The sequence below is a fragment of the Ornithorhynchus anatinus genome, chromosome 11 (assembly GCF_004115215.2).
Source record: "Ornithorhynchus anatinus isolate Pmale09 chromosome 11, mOrnAna1.pri.v4, whole genome shotgun sequence".
Classification (NCBI taxonomy): Eukaryota; Metazoa; Chordata; class Mammalia; order Monotremata; family Ornithorhynchidae; genus Ornithorhynchus; species Ornithorhynchus anatinus.
In genome coordinates this window covers 1,682,983-1,704,560 of record NC_041738.1, presented here as the reverse complement: position 1 = coordinate 1,704,560, position 21,578 = coordinate 1,682,983, and the positions used below count along the sequence as shown (strand labels likewise).

The window sequence follows — 21,578 nt, the reverse complement described above, 5'->3', positions numbered from 1 at the left end:
GTCACTGAGAGGAGAAGCCCAGCCCCCGTCTGTCTCTGAGGTGCTCGGAACACACACTGCAGCTCTCCTGGGGCAGGACCAGTCGATGGTTTCCTCCAGTGGCTGATGTGGAAACTGAGGCCCAGAGTTTGGCAGGTCCTGGTTGAAGGTAGCAGAGCGGGTGGGCTGAGCAGCCAGGAACTGTCCCCGGGAGAAGTCCTGTTCCGGGGTATCCGGCCAGCCCCGCAGACCCCCTCCCAGAGCTGGGGATGAGGCTGCGTCTTGCCGAGGTGGCTTGGGGAGGCCGCGGGAGCCGTGAAGTTCAGACAGGAGAGAGGATCCACTCAGCCAGACAAGCCCCTTCTCAGTTGCGGGCTTGGGCTGTGCACACGGGGACAACTGTCCATTGGGAGGGTGGGAGGAAGGGACGAGACTTTTATGGAGGGAGTGGGTTGGCTTTGAAGAGCTCATGGGTGGAAAAGACCCTATGTGGGGTCTCTCCAACACCCATGGACGTTCTTAGGTGTAATCGGAGAAGGAGATGAACAAGGAGTCCAGCCCGGCGAGCCGTGGGGGGAATAGCGGCTTTGCCATCTCTATAGCTGGAACCCGGGTATAACAGTTCCCAAATTCCTCCCAACCGGAACCCAGGGGACACTGTCACGGAGCCGGCCGGGAAGGATATTACCCAAAAGAGACACGCTGAGAAGCAAAGAGGCCTAATGGAAACAGCACGAGCCTGAGAGCCAGAGGACCTGGGTTCTAATCCCAGCTCCACTGTTTGTGTGCTGTGTCCTTGGCAAATCACTTCACTTCTCTCTGTCTCAGTTACCTCACCTGCAAAACGGGCGTTAAGACTGTGAGCCCTATGTGGGACATGGACTGCGTCCAACCTGATTAGCTTGTATAATAATAATAATAATTGTGGTATTTAGTAAATGCTTAATATGGGTCAAGGACTGTTCTAAGTGCTGGGTGGATACAAGATAATCAAGTCCCACGTGGGCCGCACAGTCCAAGAAGGAGGGAGGACAGGGATTCAATTTGCATTTTTTAGATAACGGAATTGAGGCATAGAGAAGTTTTAAGCGACTGGCCCAAGGTCACGGAGCAGTTAGGGGCAGAGCCGGATTGGAAACCAGGTTCCCTGACTCCCAAGCCCATACTCTTTCCACTAGGCCACGATTGCTTCTCTATCTATTTATCCCAGGGCCTAGTACAGTGCCTCACACATGGTAAGTGATTAACAAATGCCACTAAAAAAAAAAGAGACAGGCCATGCTTCTCGGTGGAGCACTAATGGGCATTCTGCTCCAAGCACTTGCAGAAATCACCCTCGCAGTCTGTCCCAAACAGCAGTTTTTAAGGCGTTATGGGCAAACCCGGTAATGGGGGGGGGCCCACACCCTGGGCACATGGGCAGCAGAGAAACCACCAGGTTTTTGCGTGAGACAAAATGAAGCCCAAAGTTTCGTCCTCCAAGGCACTGCAGGATGTGTGTGCGTGTGTGTGTATGTGTGTGGTGTGTGTAGCGGGGTGGGATGGGGAGAAGGGTGGCCCAGGGTGCCCCCAGGGCTCGGGTCAGCCCCCTTCACCTCGGGGCAAGAAGACCACGAGCAAAATCACAATCAGCAGCAGCACAACCCCGCCTAGGACCAGACCCACGATGAGAGGGCAGCGCCACTTTTCCCAGTACGTTTTCTTAGCCAAGGTCTTGGTCGTCTTGGTGAACGCCGACGACTGCAACGCAACGGACAGGGGAGGGTCAGTCTCTCCCTGGGCACCTTCTTCCCGAGCCCCCTGCTCCTAAACCCCACCCTCCTGCCCCTTCTCGCTGTGAACGCCCCTTGCACCCTCCTTCAGCTGGGCCCCCACCCGAGATGGCCCCCTCCCCCTTCACGGTGCCCTCCGGTGCTGCCCCGCACCATGTCCAGTAGCTGATGCGAACGCTGCTCCAGGTCCGACAACTTCCCATCCCGCTCCAGCACGCGCTCGTAGTTGTTCAGCATGATCTCCGTCACCTCGTCCGCCTGCCTTTGGCACAGCTCCAGGTTGTTCCCGGCCTGGGAGGGCAGAGCCGGAAGGGTCAGCCCCACCGCCCCCACGGTGCCCTCCCCTCCACCCCACGAGACTCACCCTGCAACCTCGGGCACAGTGGGCGGAGGTCGGGGCTTCCCGGGGGCAGGACGGAGGGGGTGTGGCTCCACCCACCCCTGGGCAGCGGCTCGGGGTGCGAGGGCAAAGGGAGGAGAGGGTCAGGGTGCCAGGGTTTGGAAGCTGAGAAGGCAGGCCCCTGACCTCTGACCTGGCCTCCTGGGAGAGCCCCTGCTCCGGACAACCGGATGATCGTCCCAGAGGAGAAAGGACAGAGGAGGGGTGGAATCAGGGGTCAGCGTGGCCTGGGAGTCAGGAGACCAGAGTTCTAGTTCTGCTTTTGCCACTTGCCTGTTGTGCACCCCCACCTTCGGCATCCATACTGTCTGTCACCCCCTCTAAACCGAAAGCTCCCGGAGGGCAGGGACCGTTTCTCTACCAACTCTGTTGCATTGCACTCGGCACACGGTAGGCGCTCAATAAATACCACTGATTGATTGGTGGGTGACCTTGAGCGAGTCACTTAACTCCTCTGTGCCTGTTTCCTCATCTGTAACATCTCCTACACCATGAACCCCCGGGTGAGACAGAGACCATGACTGAGCTGAAGATCTTACATCCACCCCAGCGTCTACCACAGGGCTTGGCACAGTCAGTGCTTCATGAAGATTGTCCTTAGTTGTCCCAGACAGGAACCTCGCTCTCTCCTCCCGGTGGGCCAGTCCAGTCCAGCCAGTTCTGCCTCCTGGCCTTTTTCCAGCGAGAACATTCTTGTGGCAGATGAGAGTTCTCAGCAGGCACCTCCCTCCTCAGGAAGCCACAGCTTGTCCACTGCCTGCCAACATCCCCGGCCCTCACCCTCCTCCCTGCACTCTCCCCCAGAAGAAAGCAACCGGGAGGATGGTGGCAAGAGAGGAAATGGTGGAAGCTCCAGAAACCCAGACAGGCGCCAGGGTGGGAGGCGAGGGGCGGCGCAGGCGTCCGAGGCTGAGGAAAGGGCTTCCGGGGAAAGGGGCAGAGACCCGGAGTTTAAACTCGCTGATCCCCCCCGTCCTGCCGTGAGCCCAGACCAGGAGGGAGCCCAAAGCCCCAGATCATCCAGGCCTCTGACCCCTGACCTGGCCGCCTGGGAGAGCCCCTGCTCCGGGCAACCGGACGATCATCCCAGAGGGTGGGGTGCTGGGGACCCAGGACGACAAGAGCCGTTGAGACATCCCCAACTCTATCAGGGCGGCGTGGCTCGCTCAAGGTGCCTTCTGGGAGCCTGTCTGCCAGCTAATAATGATAATAGTAATAATAGTGGTATTTGTTAAGCACTTACTATGTGCCAGGCACTGTACTAAGCGCTGAAGTAGATACAAGTTAACCAGGTTGGACACAGTTCCTGTCCCACATGAGGCTCACAGTCTTAATCCCCATTCTACAGATGAGGGAACTGAAGCACAAAGCAGTGAAATGACTTGCCCAAAGTCACACAGCTGATGAGTGGTGGATCCGGCATTAGAACCCAGGTCCTGCCGACTCTCAGGCCTGTGCTCTATCCACTAGGCCATGCTGCTTCTCAGTCTCACCCTCCTCCCACTCACCCGCTCCCTCGCCAACCCTTCGCTGTCACAAAGGTTGGCAGCGGGAAGTGGAAGGGCATCCCACAAGGGGCAGGTGGGGAGGGCTGGGAAACATCCCTTCCACAGCTCAAACTGCCTCATTCAGTCAGTTAATCGTATTTATTGAGAGCTTACTGTGTGCAGGGCACTCTACTAACCGCTCCGGAGAGGAAGACAATACAACAATATAACAGAAACATTCTCTGCCCACAGTGAGCTTACCGTCTAGAGGGGGAGACAGACATTAATATAAATAAATAAAATTAGATATGGACATAAGTGCAATGGGATCGGGCAGGGGGAATTCATTTAATAGTATTTATTGAGTGCTTACTATGTGCAGAGCACTGTACTAAGCGCTTGGAATGAATAAAGGGAGCATGTCAGGGTGATGCAGAAGGGAATGGAAGAGAAGAAAAAGAGAGTTTAGACAGGGAAGGCCTCTTGGAGGAGATATGCCTTCAAAAAGGCTTTGAAGTTGGGAAGAGTAATCATCTGCCAGATATGAAAAGGGAGAATGTTCCAGACCAAAGGGAAGGTGTACCAGACCAGAGGCAGGACATGCGTGAGAGGTCGGCGGCGAGACGGGCAAGATGGAGGTGCAGTGAGAAGGTTGGCATCAGAGGAGCAAAGTGTGTGGGCTGGGTTGTAGTAGGAGAGCAGCGAGGTAAGGTAGGAGGAGGTCAGGGTGATTGAGAGCTTTAAAGCCGACGGTAAGGAGTTTCTGTTCGATGCGGAGGTGGATGGGCAGTGGGGAAACAAAGCCTGCCTCGTGGCTCTTAACCTTCTGAGGATGACCCCGCCCGCCTGGGTCCTCCCCGCTACCTAATCTCTGCCTTGCCGGGTGACCCCTCCCAGGGCCTCAGTTTCCCTTCTAGGTCTAAGCCTTGAGAGAAGATAGTGGGGGGAGGGAGAGGAGAGGGAGAACAGGGCAGGGGCTCCTGGTCAGGAGGTCCTGGGGGGGGGGGTGGACCCAGGCACCAGTCACCCAGGGAGGGAGGAGTCCGGGGAAGCTGGCCTTTGGCCACCCCATCTCCCCTGAAGAAGGCAGGAAGGGCCCCTCCCTCCGGTCCTCTGAGTGTTGCCAGTTCTAAACTCCCCCTTACCGCCTCCCCTCAACCCAGCACAGGAAATGCCTGCGAGATATTTCAGGCCCAGGGGGTGAGAAGGAGCCCGCCTCTTCCTGGGCAGGTCATTTCCCCTGCAGCTGGAATCCATTGCCAGCCACTCCTCTGGTCCAGGGCAGAAGGGTCAAGGTTGGGGGCGTGGAGAGGGGAGACAGGATCTATGAGGTACAGGCTGGGATCCCATGGTTGATACCTCCCCTAGTCCCTCCTCCGATCTCCTCCAAGAGACCTTCCCCACCTAAGGCCTTCCTTTCTTCTACTTCCTCTCCCTCCTGCGTCACCGTCACCGCCTTTGCACCTTTTAAGCACTTGATAGTCACCCCACCCTCAGCCCCACAGCACTTACATACACATCCATCATTTATTTTAATGCTTGTTTCCTCCCCTAAACTGTAAACTCCTTGTGGATAGAGAAGTTGCCTCAGAGTCAGAAGAACCTGGGTTCTAATCCCAGCTCTGCCACGTGGCTGCCGGGTAACCTTAGGCAAGTCGCTTCGCTTCTCTGTGCCTCGGGTACCTTAACCATAAAATGGGGATTAAGACCGTGAGCCCTATGCAGGACACAAACTGTGTCCAACCTGCTTAGCCTTTATCTCAGTGCTTAGTACAGTTTGTGGCACATAGAAAGCCCTTAACAAATAACATGATTACCAAATCCATTATATTGTACCCTCCCAAGTGCTCTGAGCTCAGTAAATATCACTGATTGATTGATTGATTGATCTCTGATCTCATTCCCCATCTTGCCTTAGGGACAGGATGAGGCTTGGAACACCAGTCCACACAAGAGAGGCAGGGATGAGGTCAGGGAAGGGAAAGACAGGCAGACTTTCTAGAGTGTGAGCCCGACGTGGGCAGGATTGTCTCTATTGCTGAATTGTACTTAGCAAGTGCTTAGTAGAGTGTTCTGCACACAGGACGACAGAATGAATGAGACCTATCCTAGAGCTCAGAACAGTGCTTGATGCATAGTAACCACTTAACAAATATTAGAATAATAAAAATATGACAGACAAGTCCTTCTCCCCAACTCCCACTTTAGATACCCTTCGCTAACTCTGCTTGTGCCCTCACACTCACCCATAGTCCTTCTGCTCAAATCACTATCCACGCCCCACTAGTCTAGTCCTTATTCAATCAACCAATCATTGGTATTTATTGAGCACTCACTGTGTGCAGAGCACTGTACTAAGCACTTGGGAGAATACACTGTACGGCTACAGGGCCCTTTTCCCCTTTCTCTTCTGCCCTGTGTCCGTCTCCGCAGTTAGACTTTCAGCTTCGCGATTGTATCTCCAATCGGCTAGTACAGCACTCTGCACACAGTAGACTGGCAGCTCCTTGAGGGTGAGGTTGGTATCTATTCATTCTATTGAACTCTTCCAGCACTCAGTACAGTGCTCTGCCCACTGAAGGTAATAATAATAATAATGATAATACGTGATATTTGTTAAGTGCTTAATGCCAGGCACTGAACAGGGTTGGATACAAGTAAATTGGGTTGGATACAGTCCCTGTCCCATGTTGAACTCCCAGTCTCAATCCCCATTTTACAGATGAGGTAACTGTACACAGAGAAGTTAAATGCCTTCCCTGATTAAGCCCTCTTTCCCCCGGCATCCTCTCCCTTCTGTGTCTTCTACGCACTTTGATCTCTGACCTTTGGACATTTGATATTCGCCTCTCCCTCAACCCCACAACACTCACGTACACATCTTTCAATTTTAAAGTATATATTATTTATTCATATTAATGTCTCTCTCCCCCTCTACACTGTAAGGTTGTTACAGGCAGGGAACTTTTCTGCTAATGCCGTTGAATTGTACTCTCCCAAGCGCTTAGTACAGTGCTCTGAACATAGTAAGGGCTCAATAAATACCATTGATTGACTGACGGATTGATGTATTTCCCTAGTGCTTTGCCATTTCTGCTCTGGTTCTTCCACTTCGCTGCTGAAACCCACGGTCGGGACCCCAATTAGGGGAGGTAAGCACACACATTTCCCCACTGCCAATCCTTCCAAAAGAGGAATCTCGTTGCAGGGTACAGGCTACAGGTAGGAGATGGGTGGCTGGGGGGAGTGGGGAGAGGGGACAAGGTGGGGCTCTGTGGGACAGAAATTTAGGGACCCCCACTGGATTGGGGGTTGATAAGAGCCAAAAACAGTGGCAGCCATATAACACACCTTGAAGTTGATTTTCCAAGCCCTTTCACATCACATCTCCTTTTGTAGGGAGAGGCAAGCTTCTTCTCCCTATTTAAAAGTCAATCAATAGTATTTTTTGGACGTTTATTCTGTGCAGAGCACTGTACTAAGCTCTTGGGAAAATACAATAGTAGTAGACATGTTCCCCGCCTTCCAGGAGCTTACAATCTAGCAACCGTGCTCCGCACACTGTAAGCGCTCGATAAATATGATTGCATGAGCTGTAGGCACTGGTGTAGGCAACAGTGATGGAAAAATTAAGTTGGGAGAGGATTTAGGAGAAAAGACGAGGAGTTCAGTTTCATATTCAGTTTCAGGAGTTCAGTTGAGCTTGGGAGAGGTGGCCTGGGGGCAGGAAGAGATGAAAGATATCAGAGAAGGAATATCAGGCTAGTGAGGTGGATTTGAGAATCATTCACATAGAAGTGGTAGTTGAAACATCGAGAGGGTAAGCTCACTGTGGGCAGAGAATGTGTCTGCTAACTCTGTTGCGCTCTGTTGTATTGAGAAGAAGCATGGTGCAATGGATAGAGTACAGGATTGAGAGGAGGAAGGTCATGGGTTCTAATCCTAGCTCTGCCGCTTGTCTGCTGTGACCTTGGGCAAGTCCCATCACTTTTCTGTGCCTCATCTGGAAAATGGGGATTGAGACTGTGAGCCCCACATGGGATGGAGACTGTGCTCAACCCAATCTGCCTGTATCCATCCCAGCACTTAGTATAGTGCCTGGCACATAGTAAGTGCTTAACAAATACCATAATTATTATTATTGTTACTCTTCCAAGTGGTTAGTACAGTGCTCTGCATGTAGTATGTGCTAAATGCCATTGATTGATTGATTGAGCGCCCCAAGGATTTGAACATAGGTTGAGAATAAAAGAGGGCTCAGGACTATGGGGGGCACCTACAGTTAGGGACCAGTAGGCAGAGGAAGAGTCAGCAAAAGAACCTGAGAAGGATGGTGTCCCAAGGTGAACGAGGGTACGCACCATCTCAAGGTCAGACGCGATCTTGTGACTTCCCGAGCCAGCAAAGCGGAACTCAGAAACGTGGGTGGGACACCACCCCCGCAACCGCAACTTCTAGATGGACATCCCGGGCCGGGAATACAGAAGGTGTCCTTCGTCCTCGTGCCAATAAAATAAGGTTTGGAGGAGTGGGGAGGGCAGAGATTGGACAAACTGAGGCCGGAAGCTGCAAAGGCCTGGGAGCACAGTTAAAATATACCTGTGGTCTCAGACCTTCCGGGTAGAGGATGGAGACTTGCAGCAGCCGGCTGAGTGTCACCTCTGCCCAGAGCGTGGGACGCTCGCTCCGCCTGCACCAAGCGAGGAGCCGAGGGATGGGTGAATGTCCCACCGAACGATCGTGGGGCTGGAAGCTAGGCCCTTTGCCAAATGCATGTAAGACATCAATATATTCCTCCCAAATGGAAAGTGCTTGTGGGTGGGAGCTAGGTGCTTCTCCATGAGCTATCAGTGTCATCGATGAGCCATCAATAGGAAAGCTCCAATAAAATTAAATAATCATATTCCTCCCAAAAGGGAAGTTCAATTTGCTGTGTCCAAATAATTAAATAATCACATTCCTCCTGAAAGGGAAGTTCAATTCTCCACATCCAAAATAACTAAATAATTATATCCTCCCCAAAAGGGAAATTCTCTTCATCGCAAGGAATAAATTTTATATAAACTCAGCCTTTCTGACCCCGGGTCTGTCACTCTTGCCGGGCCGATTGCCAAACCCGTCCCCTTCGGGGTCCGGCTCCTTCTTCTAGCCTCGGTGATGGGTGACAAGAGAACAGAGAAATGACAGGAAAACCAGGAGAGGACTGTGTCAAGGAAAACAAGGTCAGCTACCATTTCCAGGAGAAGGGGGTGGTCCACGGTGTCAAAGACAGCGGAGATGTGGATGAGAATTAAGGCAGAGTAGAGTCCATCAGATTTGGTGAAGAGGAGGTCATTGGAGACCTGGGAGAGAGCGGTCTCAGTGAAGTGGAGAATCAAGGCGGGAGTTGGAGGAGACGAAGTGGGGGCGATGGGTGTAAGGAGGGGTGAGACGAGCAGGATGAGAGGTAGCTGGATGGCACAATGGACTCAAGAAAGTGGTTACACGGGCATGTTTGAAGGCAGAGGGAAGTGAGGGAGTTTAAGGGCTTAAGGAAGAAGTTAAAAGTCTGGAGTAGTTGGTGCAGGTAGTGACATGGGAGTCCAAGAGAGAGAAGTGGGTTTGCTGGGTGGAAGAGAGATCAGAGTTAAAGCAGGCAAGGATGAATTTGTGAGGGTCGAGGTTGTTCTGTGGACAGGACCGCTAGGGAGTTTAGTTCAGAAGATGAGGGAGCTGAGGGTGTGGATTTGGGTATCAAGAAAGGGAAGGTCGGGTAGGGAGGCTAAAAGGGACATATCGGTCTAGAGAGGGTCAAGAGATCGGAAGTCTTTTTAAGAGGAGAAGACTCTCTTTGGGGAGAAGGAGGTGTGTGGGAGAGTAAACAGATAAGGATGCGAGGAATAATATGAGGAAATTCTTGAGGCCCAGAGAGGTCGAGTAACTTGACCAAAGTCACACAGCAGTCCAGGGGCAAGATGGATTAGAACCTGGGTGTTCTGATTCCCAGCCCCATACACTTTCCAAGAGGCCGTGCTGCCTCTCTAGAAGGATGTGAGACACCCAGGTTTGCTAGTGGTCTGGAGCAGGCACAGTGATGCCTGCCCCCGGGGCTTCCTCAGCTCTTAGTGGCTTGGTGTTCCCGCTAGGAGGGTCTGGGCCAGATGGGCACTGTTCACAGCTTGGGCAATGATGAGGGTCCAGATTCTGGCCATGCCCAACAAACCTCTAAGCTACCATGGGGCTGTGCTGGGCTGGGCAGTTTCATGCCTTTAATCGAGGTTCGAGGTTACAAAGGGAGAGAAGAGCCCACCGAAGACTCTGCCTCCTCTTTCTCCCCCTTCTCCTTTTTTTCTCTTTCTCCTTATTTTCCTCCTCCTCCTCCTTCCTTGACTCCTCCACCTCTGCCAGCCCTCACTATCTTCCTGTTTCTCCTGCCCCAGGCCTGCCCGGCTCTCTGCCCATGGCCAGTTCCCGGTGGGCGGCCTCCTCTCTCCCCGCCTTTGGGCTTCCTGGCCCCTCCCCCCGGCCCTCTCCACCGGCTTCCTGACCCCTTTCCTCTTCCTGCCCCTCTTACTTGGAGACGGAGCCGTCCGTGCTTCCTGACATCCCCCCCGGCCCCCAGTTAACACACATGAACACATCACCCAGTGCCAGGGAGAGAAATTTCCTCCTGCCTCTTCCCCACTTGGGGGACTGGCTGGCCAGGGGCCTCAGAACTGCTGCCCAAAGCCCAGCAGCAGAGCGGAGAGGGCCTGACCAGGTGTGGCCAGCTGTGGCCAGCGGTATTTTCAAGGCCAAGGATTCGGGACCCTGATGGGAGCTGGGGAGGAGGGCGTAGGGTTGAGGGAACGATGATTTGCTCAAAGGGCCTGAAGCTGGTGTGGGGGAATTTTGTTTGGACAGCTGGGTCACCCTCTCCAGTTGGCCATCTCCTCCGTGTGACTCTGGACCGCATCCCTCCTCCCTCTCCGGGGAGAGCCACTCCATCCCGGCCTCCAACCCTCGCTCCCCCCGCCCCATACCCCAGGCCATCAGCTCCCCCACGGCTCTCATGACCCGGCCAGCGGTCCCCACCCCCCGACCCCTGGCTTGGTGTCAGTGCAGAGGAGAGGGAGATGGCCGGACAACTGACCGTGATGCGGCTAGAGGCGGGGTTGTCGGGTGGTTAGAACTGTGCAGGGGCTGCGGGACCCCTCCTCCCCCACCCCCGGGGTTTGGATTGCTGGACTCCCATCTCGGGGGGAAGGGGGCAGATGAGGCGCTCCCCCTTTCTGGGTCGGGGGGATTCCGCACCACTGGCTGTGGGCAGGGAAAGTGTCTACCAACTCTCATGCTGTTACCGTGACCTCTCCCGATCGCTTAGGACAAGGCTCCGCTCACAGAACTGGGTTCGGTGAATACCGGGGTTGATTGAGGGCAGAAAGGGAAGGCAGGGCAGAGGCACCTCGGCAGGGCAGGGAGCTGGGAGGGATTTGGGGGTCGGGGTTTCCCCTCCGTCCACCGCTCTGATCCACCCCCCGTCCCCGCTGACCGTAACGCGACACCGGCCGCGGGCACCACCTGTGCCCGTCCGTCCGGCCCCAGCCCAGCCTCTGCCCCGAGCAGAGACCCCCTTCGCCCCCCACCCAACCCGGGCAGTGACCCCCTTCTCCCCTCCTCCCGGCCCGGGCACTGCCCACCTTCTCCCCTCCCCCCGGCCCGGGCAGTGCCCATCTTCTCCCCTCTTCCCGGCCCGGGCAGTGCCCACCTTCTCCCCTCTTCCCGGCCCGGGCAGTGCCCACCTTCTCCCCTCCTCCCGGCCTGGGCAGTGCCCACTTTCTCCCCTCCTCCCGGTCCGGGCACTGCCCACCTTCTCCCTCCTCCCCAGCCCGGACAGTGCCCTCCTTCTCCCCTCCTCCCGGGCCGGGCACTGCCCACCTTCTCTCTCCGCCCCCGGCCCGGGCAGTGCCCCCTCACCATGTCGTCGTCGTCGCCGCCGGCGGAGGGTCCCGCCGTCCCACTCCCGGGCCCCGCGGGTCTCGGCTGCTCTCCGCCCCGGGAGGGCCGGCTCGAGGACCGGCCGGAGGGCGGGTCGCCGGGGGCGGGGCTGGCCAGGTCCCGGAGACAACCTCGGGAGGAGAGCGGACAGGGAGCACCGGGAGCACCGGGGGGAGAGGGAGGGAGCACCGGGACCAGGGGAGGGAGGGAGCACCGGGTCAGGGGGAGAAGGAGCACCGAGACCGGGGGAGAGGGAGCACCGGGACCGGGGGAGGAAGGGAGGGAGGGAGCACCGGGTCAGGGGAGAGGGACCACGGGGACCGGAGGGAGAGGGAGCACCGGGACCGGGGGAGGGAGGGAGAGAGCACTGGGTCAGGGGAGAGGGACCACGGGGACCGGGGTGGAGAGGGAGCACCTGGACCGGGGGAGAGGGAGCATCGGGGCAGGGGGGAGAGGGAGCACCGGGATCGGGGGAGGAGAGGAAACACCGGGACTGGAGGAGGGAGGGAGCACCGAGACAGGGGGAGAAGGAGCACCGAGACCGGGGGAGAGGGAGCACCAGGTGCTGCTGGTCTTCTCCGCTGGGCCCGAAGCCTTGAAATGAAAGTGAAAATGGGCGCAGGAGAACCCTCTCCGTCCACCCCCGGGCCGGCCCCCGGCCCGCCCCCTTGCCCGGGGTCCGGGCTCTGCCAGAGCGACAGCAGCCTCCTCTCTGCACCTCAGTTTCCCCCCGGGGACCGGCAGACCCCTGGGAGGGTTCCCAGGGAAACGATGCTGGGGATGGGGGTTGGCAGGGAATGTGTCTGTTTACTGTTCTATCGTACTCTTCCAAGCGCTGAGTACAGTGCTCTGCATATAGTAAGCGCTCAATACGCACCATTGATTGATGGAATGAATGAATGGGAGGAAGGAAAGGAGTCCTGGCCCTCCCCCTGCCCCAGCCTTCCCCACCCACTAGGCCGCAGCAGGGGTCTCCCGTCCCCCCCCCACCCCCCGCATCTTTTTCTAACGGCCGTCACCCTGGTCAGGGTGGTCTCGGAGAGGGATCCGGGTCTTTGGGCTGCGGGTCATAATAATAAGAATAACGTTGGTATTTGTTAGGCGCTTACTATGGGCCAAGCACTGTTCTAGGTGCTGGGGTAGATACAAGATAATCAGGTTGTCCCGGGTGGGGCTGACAGTCTTCAGCTGCATTTGACAGATGAGGTCACTGAGGCCCAGAGAAGCGATTGCCCAGCTGACAAGTGGATCGTGAAAGTGACTCCACAGGCCATCTCCCCCTCACGGGCCCACGGTGGTCAAACTCAGCTGCCCCTCTTTGAATCTGCCAGGCCACTGCTCCTCCCGCCCCAATTCGAAGTCCTCCTGAAATCCCTCCTGCTGGAGGAGGCTTTTCCCTGATCAATTCTCACCGCCCCATATCGATCCACGCATTTCTCGTTTCATCGTTCCATACTCTCACTACTACTAGGAGTGTGGCGTATATATAATGATATTACTGATGCCCGTTTACTTGTTTTGCTATCTTCCCCCACCCTTCTAAACTGTGAGCCCGTCACGGGCAGGGATTGTCTGTATTTGTTGCTGAATTGTACTTCCCAAGTCCTTAGTATGGTGCTCTGGGCCCAGTAAGCGCTCAATAAATAGGAATGAATGAATGAATGATGAATGAATGAAAGTAGCAGTTAGAGCACAGGTTCATGGGTTCTAATCCCAGCCCTGCCATTTGTCTGTTATGGGGCCTTGAACAAGTCACTTAACTTCTCTGAGCCTCAGTTCCCTCGTCTGTAAAATGGGGATTAAGACTGTGAACCCCATGCGGGACAGGGACAGCGTCCAACTCAATTTGCTTGAATCCACCCCATTGCTTAGTACAGTGCCTGGCACATAGTAAGTACTTAACAAATACCACTATTATTACTATTATTATTCCATATGAGGAGGGACTGAGTCTGCAGAGACAGGCTGAGAGGTAGAGAAAGTATATAAAAGCAGCATGGCCTAGTGGATAGAGCATGGACCTGGAAGTCAGAGTCCCACCTCTGCCACTTGCCTGCTGTGTGACATCGGGCAAGTCACTTCACTCCTCTGTGCCTCAGTTACCACATCTGTAAAATGGGGATTAAGACTGTGAGCCCCATTTGGGACATGGATTCTAACCAACCTGATTAGCTTGTATCTATCCCATTGCTTGGTACACTGACTGGCACAGTAAGTGCTCACAAATACCACAAAAAATAAATATAAAGTACATATTTATAAATATACATGGTAGTATAAATTATTTATAGTAATGTCTGTCGCCCCCTCTAGGCTGTAAGATTGTTGTGGGCAGGGAACTTGTCTGCCAAGTCTGTGGTATTGTGCTATCTCAAGCACCTAGTACAGTGCTCTGCACACAGTGTCATAAATATCACTGATTGATTAAGTGAACAGGGAACTGTGGTCCCCCCCAGCCCAACCCCATCAGGGCAAGGGGCACCTGCTGGAGGCGGAAGGGGGCAGGTTCAGACCAAATAAGAGAAAATATTTTCTCTTAGCAGAGGATAAACGTTCGAAATCCAGCCACCAGGAAGCTGTGCAGCTGAATATATCACCAGGGGTGCAGTGGGATTAGCAAAGATCCACGGTCCAAGATGGGTCCCAGGGGAGAGTCAGGGGGTCCGATGATCTGTGCTGAGTCACTTGGGGGGAGACAGAGCTGAAGAGGGGAAAGTCACGGGGGTGGGATGGTTTGTGTTGGGTCACTAGGGGAGAGTCAAGGGCGTTGAAGGAAGTCAGGGCTGGAGCGGGAGAGACAGGGCTGTTGGATGACCCACCGTTAACCCTGAGGTTGGGTGTCCGAAGGGTCAGCCAGTACACGGTTCCTCTTGGTGATGCATCAGAAAGAGTCCTGGGCTGGATGGGCTGTGGCCTAATCCAGTAACGGCTCTGACGGCCTTCGGTGGGGCTTGCCTCGACTGGGAGACTGCAGCAGCAGAGCAGACAGAAAGCCTGACCTGGTGCCCCTCCCCGCCAGGCCCCATGACCGGAAAAGGCCACACACCCAGGCAGGAACACAGAAAGGTCTTTATTCCATACGTGTCTCCAGCACACCCCTGCGGCGAATCTGAGGCCCCAGAAACCCAGTTCCAGGCAGGCAGGGCCGGTGAGCCCCTGGAGCAAGCAGGAGAGGGTCCCAGGGGTGAGAGGGGAGGAGCAGGAGGAGACAGGATGGGTCTCCACCCTCAGAGGAAAAGGAGGACAGGGAGATGGCACCCTCTGGCCATGGGGGAGGGGGAGCTAGAGGAAGGAGGCCAGGAATCCACGGTGGGGGGACCCTCTAAGTTGGGATCGTCTTAGTGGCAAAGAGCACGATGAAGAGGATGATGATGCCGACGATCACGCAGATGAGTACGATCATCTTCACGTTCTTCCACCAGAACTTCCGGGCCACCTTCTGAGATGTGGTCTTGAAGTGCTCCGACTGCGGGGGCCGGGCAGGATGAGCCGTGGGTCGGGCCGCCCCTCTCACCCTGCACCACCAGGGGAGCGGTTCCGGCCGGCCCCCTAACCCTCCACCGCCAGGCGGAGGTCCCGGCCGCCTTCTTCACCCTCTGCCACTGGGCAGTGGCCGGAACCACCCCCCTCACCCTCCACCGCCGGGCAGCTGCCCCCGTCACCCTCCAATGCCAGGCAGCCGACCCCCACTGCAGCTCGGGACAGTGGAAGCTAACAATAGGCAGCTCCCTCAGCCTAGCTCTGCCCCCACTAGCCGGGATCACCCTCCTGGTAAGGACAGAGGCAGAGCCGGCTGGGGTGGGGGTGGGGGTCTCCCGGGAAGGCAGCGGTTGGCCGGGTTGCCGGTTCCCAGCCCATCCAGGAGAGTCCCGCCTCTCCCGCCCTGAACTTTGGAGTCAGCTGACTCCCAGCAAACAGCCCTGCGGCCCCCTACCCCAGGCCCTGGGGAAGGCGGCTAGGGCGAAGGGCTAGCGGGGGCAGGGCTACAACGGCCTGGGCAAGCCAGCAGAGCCACTGACCACCTTCCGCCCCCGCCCCACACCCCCCAGAGATTCCCTCCCCGCCTTCCCAGTCGGGCTGCACTGCTGTCAGCTGCTCCAGGGCCCTGGTCTCCCCCAACAGTCCCGGGCACTCAGAGCTGCTTGGATCAAGGCATTCCAGCCTGCAGAGGATCAGACAGCTGCACTCGACAGGTTGAAGCTCCCGGCTGCTCCACCACCGTGGGGACGCCCGGTGTGCCAGCGGCCCCCGGACCCCCACCTGTCCCCCCGGCCTCCCGCCCATCTCACCGTGGCCTCCAGGTCCTCTGTCTTGTTGCGCAGATGGTCGAGGTTCTCTCCCCGGGCCAGGATGCGCTCCACGTTCTGGGTCATAATATTCTTCACGCCCTCCACCTCACTCTGCAGGCTCCTCACCCGGTCGCTGCCCCCGCCTCCGCTGGCTTCCTCCTGGGAACGGTGCCGGGTGGGGGGAAGGTATTACGTGGGGCGACGGAGAGGGTGACCAGCCAGGGAGACGGATGTAGGCCCTCATGGAAGCTTGGGGGGAACCGAGGCCCACGCCTGACTCCGAGGCGCCGGGCAAGGGTCAGAGCCTGATTGGGCCCACGGCTGGTGAAGGCCCACAGGCCCCACCTGGCTTTATCGGCCCCTAATCTGGGCTGAGACCCCCAAGAAGCCGGAACAGAGATTAGAGGGTGACACTGGGTTCCGAGGCTGTTTCTCATGGTTCCAGTAACATTCCTCCCATCACTGACAGCCCCAATTCCTCCCTGACCACCCAGCTTCCCCGAGACTGGGACCACCCTACTCCCCCCGATTCCTGCTCCATGTTCTGGCCGACACTCATCATGCCTTCCATCTCTGGAGCCCCTCGCTCTGGTCCCGGCTCGGGTTAGGTATCACCACCCATCCTAGAAGGCCTCACTGCAGGCCCCGCCTCCTCCCTCCCCAGATGTTGCCCCCTTCACCCACCCTGTGCTCAGGACATCGTCACCTCCAGGCAGTTGAGCGAGGGCAGCACCAGCCTGCCCCGTGGGGTCCGCCAGCCGTTGGGCCACAAACTTCTGCTTTCCCTCCCCCCGCTTCGACTGGTTTCAGAGCATGGGATCTAGAAACTCCAACTGGGCCCTCTGAGAAATATCCAACACCCTCCTTCTCGGGACTAGAGGGCAGGGGGCCAGAAGGGCTGGGGAGGAGGGTGTCCTCTTCCAATTAGTCTCTCCTTCAGCAACCTCCTGATCCCCCTGCCAAGACCGGCTATCAATCAATCAATCAAGAAGCAACATGGATAGAGCATGGACCTGGGAGTCGGAAGGTCATGGGTTCTAATCCAGGCCCTGCCACATGCCTGCGGTGTGACTTTGGGCAAGTCACTTCACTTCTCTGTGCCTCAGTGACCTCACCTGGAAAATGGGGATTGAGACTGAGATCCCCACGTGGAACAGGGACTGTTTGTACCACTCCAGGGCTTAGTACAGTGCCTGGCACACGGAAAGCACTTAAATACCGGAATTATTATTATTATTACTATGCATTAAGCCCTTCCTGTGTTCGGGGCACCATCCTGAGCGAGTGGTGGAGTACAATAAAGTCGGTAGATATAATCACTGGCCACAAGACTGGAGGCAGTTTGGGCCGACAGCCTGCTGGAATTTCGGCTCCCCCTCCCACCCAGTGGGAGGGGAAGCTGACAGAGTTGGAAAGGGTGAGAATCCCTCCCAGCATAGCCCCCTCCCCTTCTCCACCTTTGGTCTCTGCTTTTTCAGCCACTTGGCTCCCCGGCCTAGGAGTCTGCGGAGTGTGGGATTGGGGGCCTACGCGGATGCCCCCGGGAGCAGCGGGGCAGCGGGCCGGGCTGGTGGAGCTGGCTCTCTCGGAGGGCTCGGCCCAGGCTCCCTTCCCCCAAAGATGACCTCAGGGATGCCAGTCCCTCCCCCATGCGGAGGGCCGAGGCCCTTGACCACGGGCTGCGCGTTGACTCACCTGCAGCGTCGTTTTTAACACGGGGGAGGGGAGACTGGATTCCGGAAGCCACCAGGACCGGTCACCCCGAAACAACACCACCACCCTCGAATAAACAGTTTCTCTGCCTCTCCCGGTCCATCCCTCTGCCTCCCAGTCTGTCACTCCCTCTATCAGTGTCCATTTCTGGTGCTCTCTGCGTCTGTCTCTACGAGTCTGTCTCTGTTGGTCTCCGTTGGCCCGCTTGACATCTCTGGGGGTCGGTCTGGCTCTGTTGGCCTGCTTGACATCTCTGGGGGTCGGTCTGGCTCTGTTGGCCTGCTTGACATCTCTGGGGGTAGGTCTGGCTCTGTTGGCCTGCTTGACATCTCTGGGGATCGGTCAGTCTCTGTAGGTCGGTAGGTTTCTGGGGGTCTGCCTGTCCTTGGGAGTCTCTGTCTTTTGGGGTCGGCCGGTCCCTGTGGGTCAGTGTCTCTGTGGTCGGTCTAGGGATCTATAGATCTCTCTCTGCAGCTCCATTGGCCTGTCTGTGGGTCGGACGGTCTGTCTGTCTCTTCCTTTCCCCCTCTGGCCCCGTTCCCTCCCTGGCACGGCCTTCGGACCGGGACGCCCCGTTCACACTTACCATAGCTGGGACTCCCGGGGCCTGCCGGCTGCAGAGGGGCTGGCTGGATCTGTGTGTGTGTCTGTGTCTCTGTTTCCGGGGCTGTCCGGAGCTGGGGCCCGGCCTCCTCCCGGGCTGCTAGCAGCTCTCACTTCCTGCTCCGTCCAACCCTCCGCCCGCCCCGCCGGCTTCCTGCCCGGGCCCCAGCGACTCCCACACCTGGATCCACAGGTTCCCGCAGGGCTCCTCCTCTTTCCCTCCCCTCCCTCTCTTTCTCCTCCTCCTCCTCCCGCCCCGTCTCCCCCACGCCTCCTTCCTCTTTCTCAGAGTTGGAGTTGAATTAAAACGTCCGGATTGCCCCTTCCCAACCTCGACCCGAGCTTTCTGGTTTCTCTGCGGGGAAGGATCCTTGTTCCAGCCTCCTTTGCTCCCTCTCATTCATTCAGTCGTATTGATTGAGCGCTTACCATGTGCAGAAGCACTGTACTAAGCGCTTGGAATGGACGATTCGACAACAGATACAATCCCTGCCCAGTGACGAGTTCACAGTCCAAACGGGGGAGGCAGACAGCAAAGCAAAACAGAACAAAAGACAACAGCATCATCAAGATAAATAGAATCATAGAGATATGCACATCATATACACAGTCCTCCCTCCACCAGGCACCCCTTCCCCAACAGCAGGAAGGCAGACCCGCTGCCCCTCTCCCCCAACATGCCCTCCCTCCCCAAAAGGGTGGGAAGGGACAATGTAGAGAGGGGGTGTCTCTGAGTGATGACCACAGGCCAGCGGAGCCAGAGGATTTGTTCAGAACCGGGGCTGGTCATGGGAATATCCAGTTGACTGGTATTGTCCCCCAGATTTGGGGGAGAGCGGCATAATGGAGCAATAGGGCCAAAGCCAATGGTCAAGACAGAACCTGGATTTCCCTGGGGCTTGATCCCCTTCCCAACTTGATTAACTTGTATCTACCCCAGCGCTTAGAACAGTGCTTGGCACATAGTAAGCGCTTAACAAGTACCACTGAGAAGCAGCGTGGCTTAGTGGAAAGAGCACGGGCTTGGGAGTCAGAGGTCGTGGGCTCTAATCCCGGTTCCGCTACCTGTCTGCTGTGTGACCTTGGGCAAGTCACGTTCCTTCTCTGGGCCTCAGTCACTCCATCTGTAAAATGGCAATCGTGTGTGAGCCCCACATGGGACAGGGACCGTGTCCAACCTGATTAACTTGTATTTACCCCAGTGCTAGAACAGTGCTTGGCACATAGTAAGTGCTAAACAAGTACCACAATAATAATATCTATTGTTATCAAGTGCTTAGGTGACCAGAAATGATGAAGTGGCAGTTGTGTACAGTAGGGAGATTAGATATTAAATGGAAGGTCTTCTGGAAGGGATGTGATTCCAGAAGGGCTCTGAGGGTGAGGAGACCTCGAGGTCTACGGGACTTGGGGTGGGAGGAAATTATAGGGGAGAGTGTGAGCAAGAGGTTGGAGGTGGGAGAGAATTAAATGAAGTTCGGTGATTAGGTTAGGTAGAGGAGAATGAAGAATGCAAGCTGAGGTGTAATGGGAGAAGAGAGTGGATGAGTAGAAGGGAGAAGCTGATTGAAGCCAATGGTCAGGAGTTTCTTAGTAATGCTGAGAGGGAAAGAGTAACTTTTGGAGGATTTCGAGGAGTAGTGTGATAAATGATGACTTAGAGAAAGGATCCGGGCAGATGAGTGAAGTGTGCACCAGGGAGGGTTGAGATGGGTGGCAAGGAGACTGTTGCAGTAATCAAGCTGAGGCCTAATGGATAGAGCACGGGCCTGAGAGTCAGGAGGTCATGGGCTCTAATTCCGCCTCCGCAACTTGTATGCTGTGTGACCTCGGGCAAATCACTTCGCTTCTCTGTACCTCAGTCCCCTCATCTGTAAAATGGGGACGGAGACTGTGAGCCCCACATGGTACAGGGCCTATGTCCCACCCGATTTGCTCGTATCCACCCTGGCGCTCAGCGCAGTGCCTGGCACACAGTAAACACTTAACAAATACCTTAATTATTATTACGACAGGGGCCTGGGCCAGAGTGGAGGTCGTTGGGATGGAGAGGAAGGGGCATGGTGGTGCTGAGGCAGAGGCCGCGGCCCCAACATCCCCACTCTCCCAGGGGACCCTGCTCATCCGCAAAGCCCCTCTCCAGTCAGCCCCCTCCCGTGTTAGCTGCCCCCAGGTCAGCCTCCCGGTCTGTCCAGCCCTGGACCGCTGAATGGCCAGGCGGACACGTGGCGAAGGGCAAGGGGCACCCGGATCATCTTCCTACAGAAACGCTCTGGGCATGAAACTCCCCTCCTCTAAAACCTCCAGTGGTTGTCTATCAACCTTTGCTTGATACAAAAACCTCACTCTTGGCTTCAAAGCTCTCCATCCCCTTGCCCCCTCCTACCTCACCCCTCTTCTCTCTTTCTACTGCCCACCCCATACACTCCTCTCCTCTGCCACTCACCTCCTCACGGTCCCCCGTCCGCGCCTGTCCCGCCATCGACCCCTGGCTCGCGTCCTACCGCTGTCCTGGAATGCCCTCCCTCCTCACCGCCGCCAAACTCTCTTCCCCTCTTCAAAGCCCTACTGAGAACTCACCTCCTCCAGGAGGCCTTCCCAGACTGAGCCCCCCTTTTCCTCTGCTCTACCTCCCCTCTCCATCCCCCCTTTCCCCCTCCCTCTGCTCTTCCCCCTTCCCCTCCCCACACACTATGTATATTTGCATATATTACTTATTACTCTCTTTATTTTGTTAATGACATGTATATATCTAGGATTCTATTTATCTTGACGATATTGACGCCAAACTCCTTGTTTTGTTTTGTTGTCTGTCTCCCCCGTTTAGACTGCGAGCCCGTTATTGGGCAGGGATGGTCTCTATCTGTTGCCGGAATTGTATGTTCCAAGCGCTGAGTCCAGTGCTCTGCACATTGTCTCTATCTGTTGCCGAATTGTCCATTCCAAGCGCTTAGTCCAGTGCTCTGCACCTAGTAAGCGCTCAATAATTGGACTGTGAGCTCGTCATTGGGCAGGAATTGTCTCTATCTATTATCGAATTGTCCATTCCAAGCGCTTAGTCCAGTGCTCTGCACCTCGTATATGCTCAATAATTAGACTGTGAGCCCATCATTGGGCAGGAATTGTCTCTATTACCGAATTATCCATTCCGAGCGCTCAGTCCAGTGCTCTGCACCTAGTAAGCGCTCAATAATCAGACTGTGAGCCCGTCATTGGGCAGGAATTGTCTCTATTACCGAATTGTTCATCGGGCAGGGACCGTCTCTGTTGCCCAATTGTCCATTCCAAGCGCTTAGTCCAGTGCTCTGCACCTAGTAAGCGCTCAATAAATACTACGGAATGGAAATACGCGCGGATGAATAGTAAGCGCTCCATAAAT

At 56.1% G+C, this 21,578-nt stretch overlaps 2 protein-coding genes across 3 annotated transcripts; both read right to left on the bottom strand.

Annotated features, from left to right (window-relative positions):
• Positions 1 to 1,179: 1,179 nt before the first annotated feature.
• VAMP5 (vesicle associated membrane protein 5) lies at positions 1,180 to 11,788 on the bottom strand. Of its 2 annotated transcripts, none has more exons than XM_029076041.2 (3): positions 11,574 to 11,788; positions 1,905 to 2,042; positions 1,180 to 1,719 (listed from the first exon to the last, which is right to left on the bottom strand). In XM_029076041.2, the coding sequence occupies exons 1-3, from the start codon at positions 11,574 to 11,576 to the stop codon at positions 1,561 to 1,563; spliced, it is 300 nt and encodes a 99-aa protein (XP_028931874.1). In that variant the 5' UTR covers positions 11,577 to 11,788; the 3' UTR covers positions 1,180 to 1,560. The 2 variants fall into 2 exon arrangements, with proteins under 2 accessions (XP_028931874.1, XP_028931875.1); XM_029076042.2 differs by lacking the exon at positions 11,574 to 11,788 and adding an exon at positions 6,990 to 7,079.
• A 2,855-nt stretch (positions 11,789 to 14,643) lies between these two features.
• On the bottom strand, positions 14,644 to 18,348 carry VAMP8 (vesicle associated membrane protein 8). Its single transcript, XM_029076040.1, has 3 exons — positions 18,183 to 18,348; positions 15,884 to 16,042; positions 14,644 to 15,060 (listed from the first exon to the last, which is right to left on the bottom strand). Exons 1-3 carry the CDS (start codon positions 18,183 to 18,185, stop codon positions 14,917 to 14,919), a joined length of 306 nt encoding a protein of 101 aa, XP_028931873.1. The 5' UTR covers positions 18,186 to 18,348; the 3' UTR covers positions 14,644 to 14,916.
• Between the last annotated feature and the right edge of the window lie 3,230 nt (positions 18,349 to 21,578).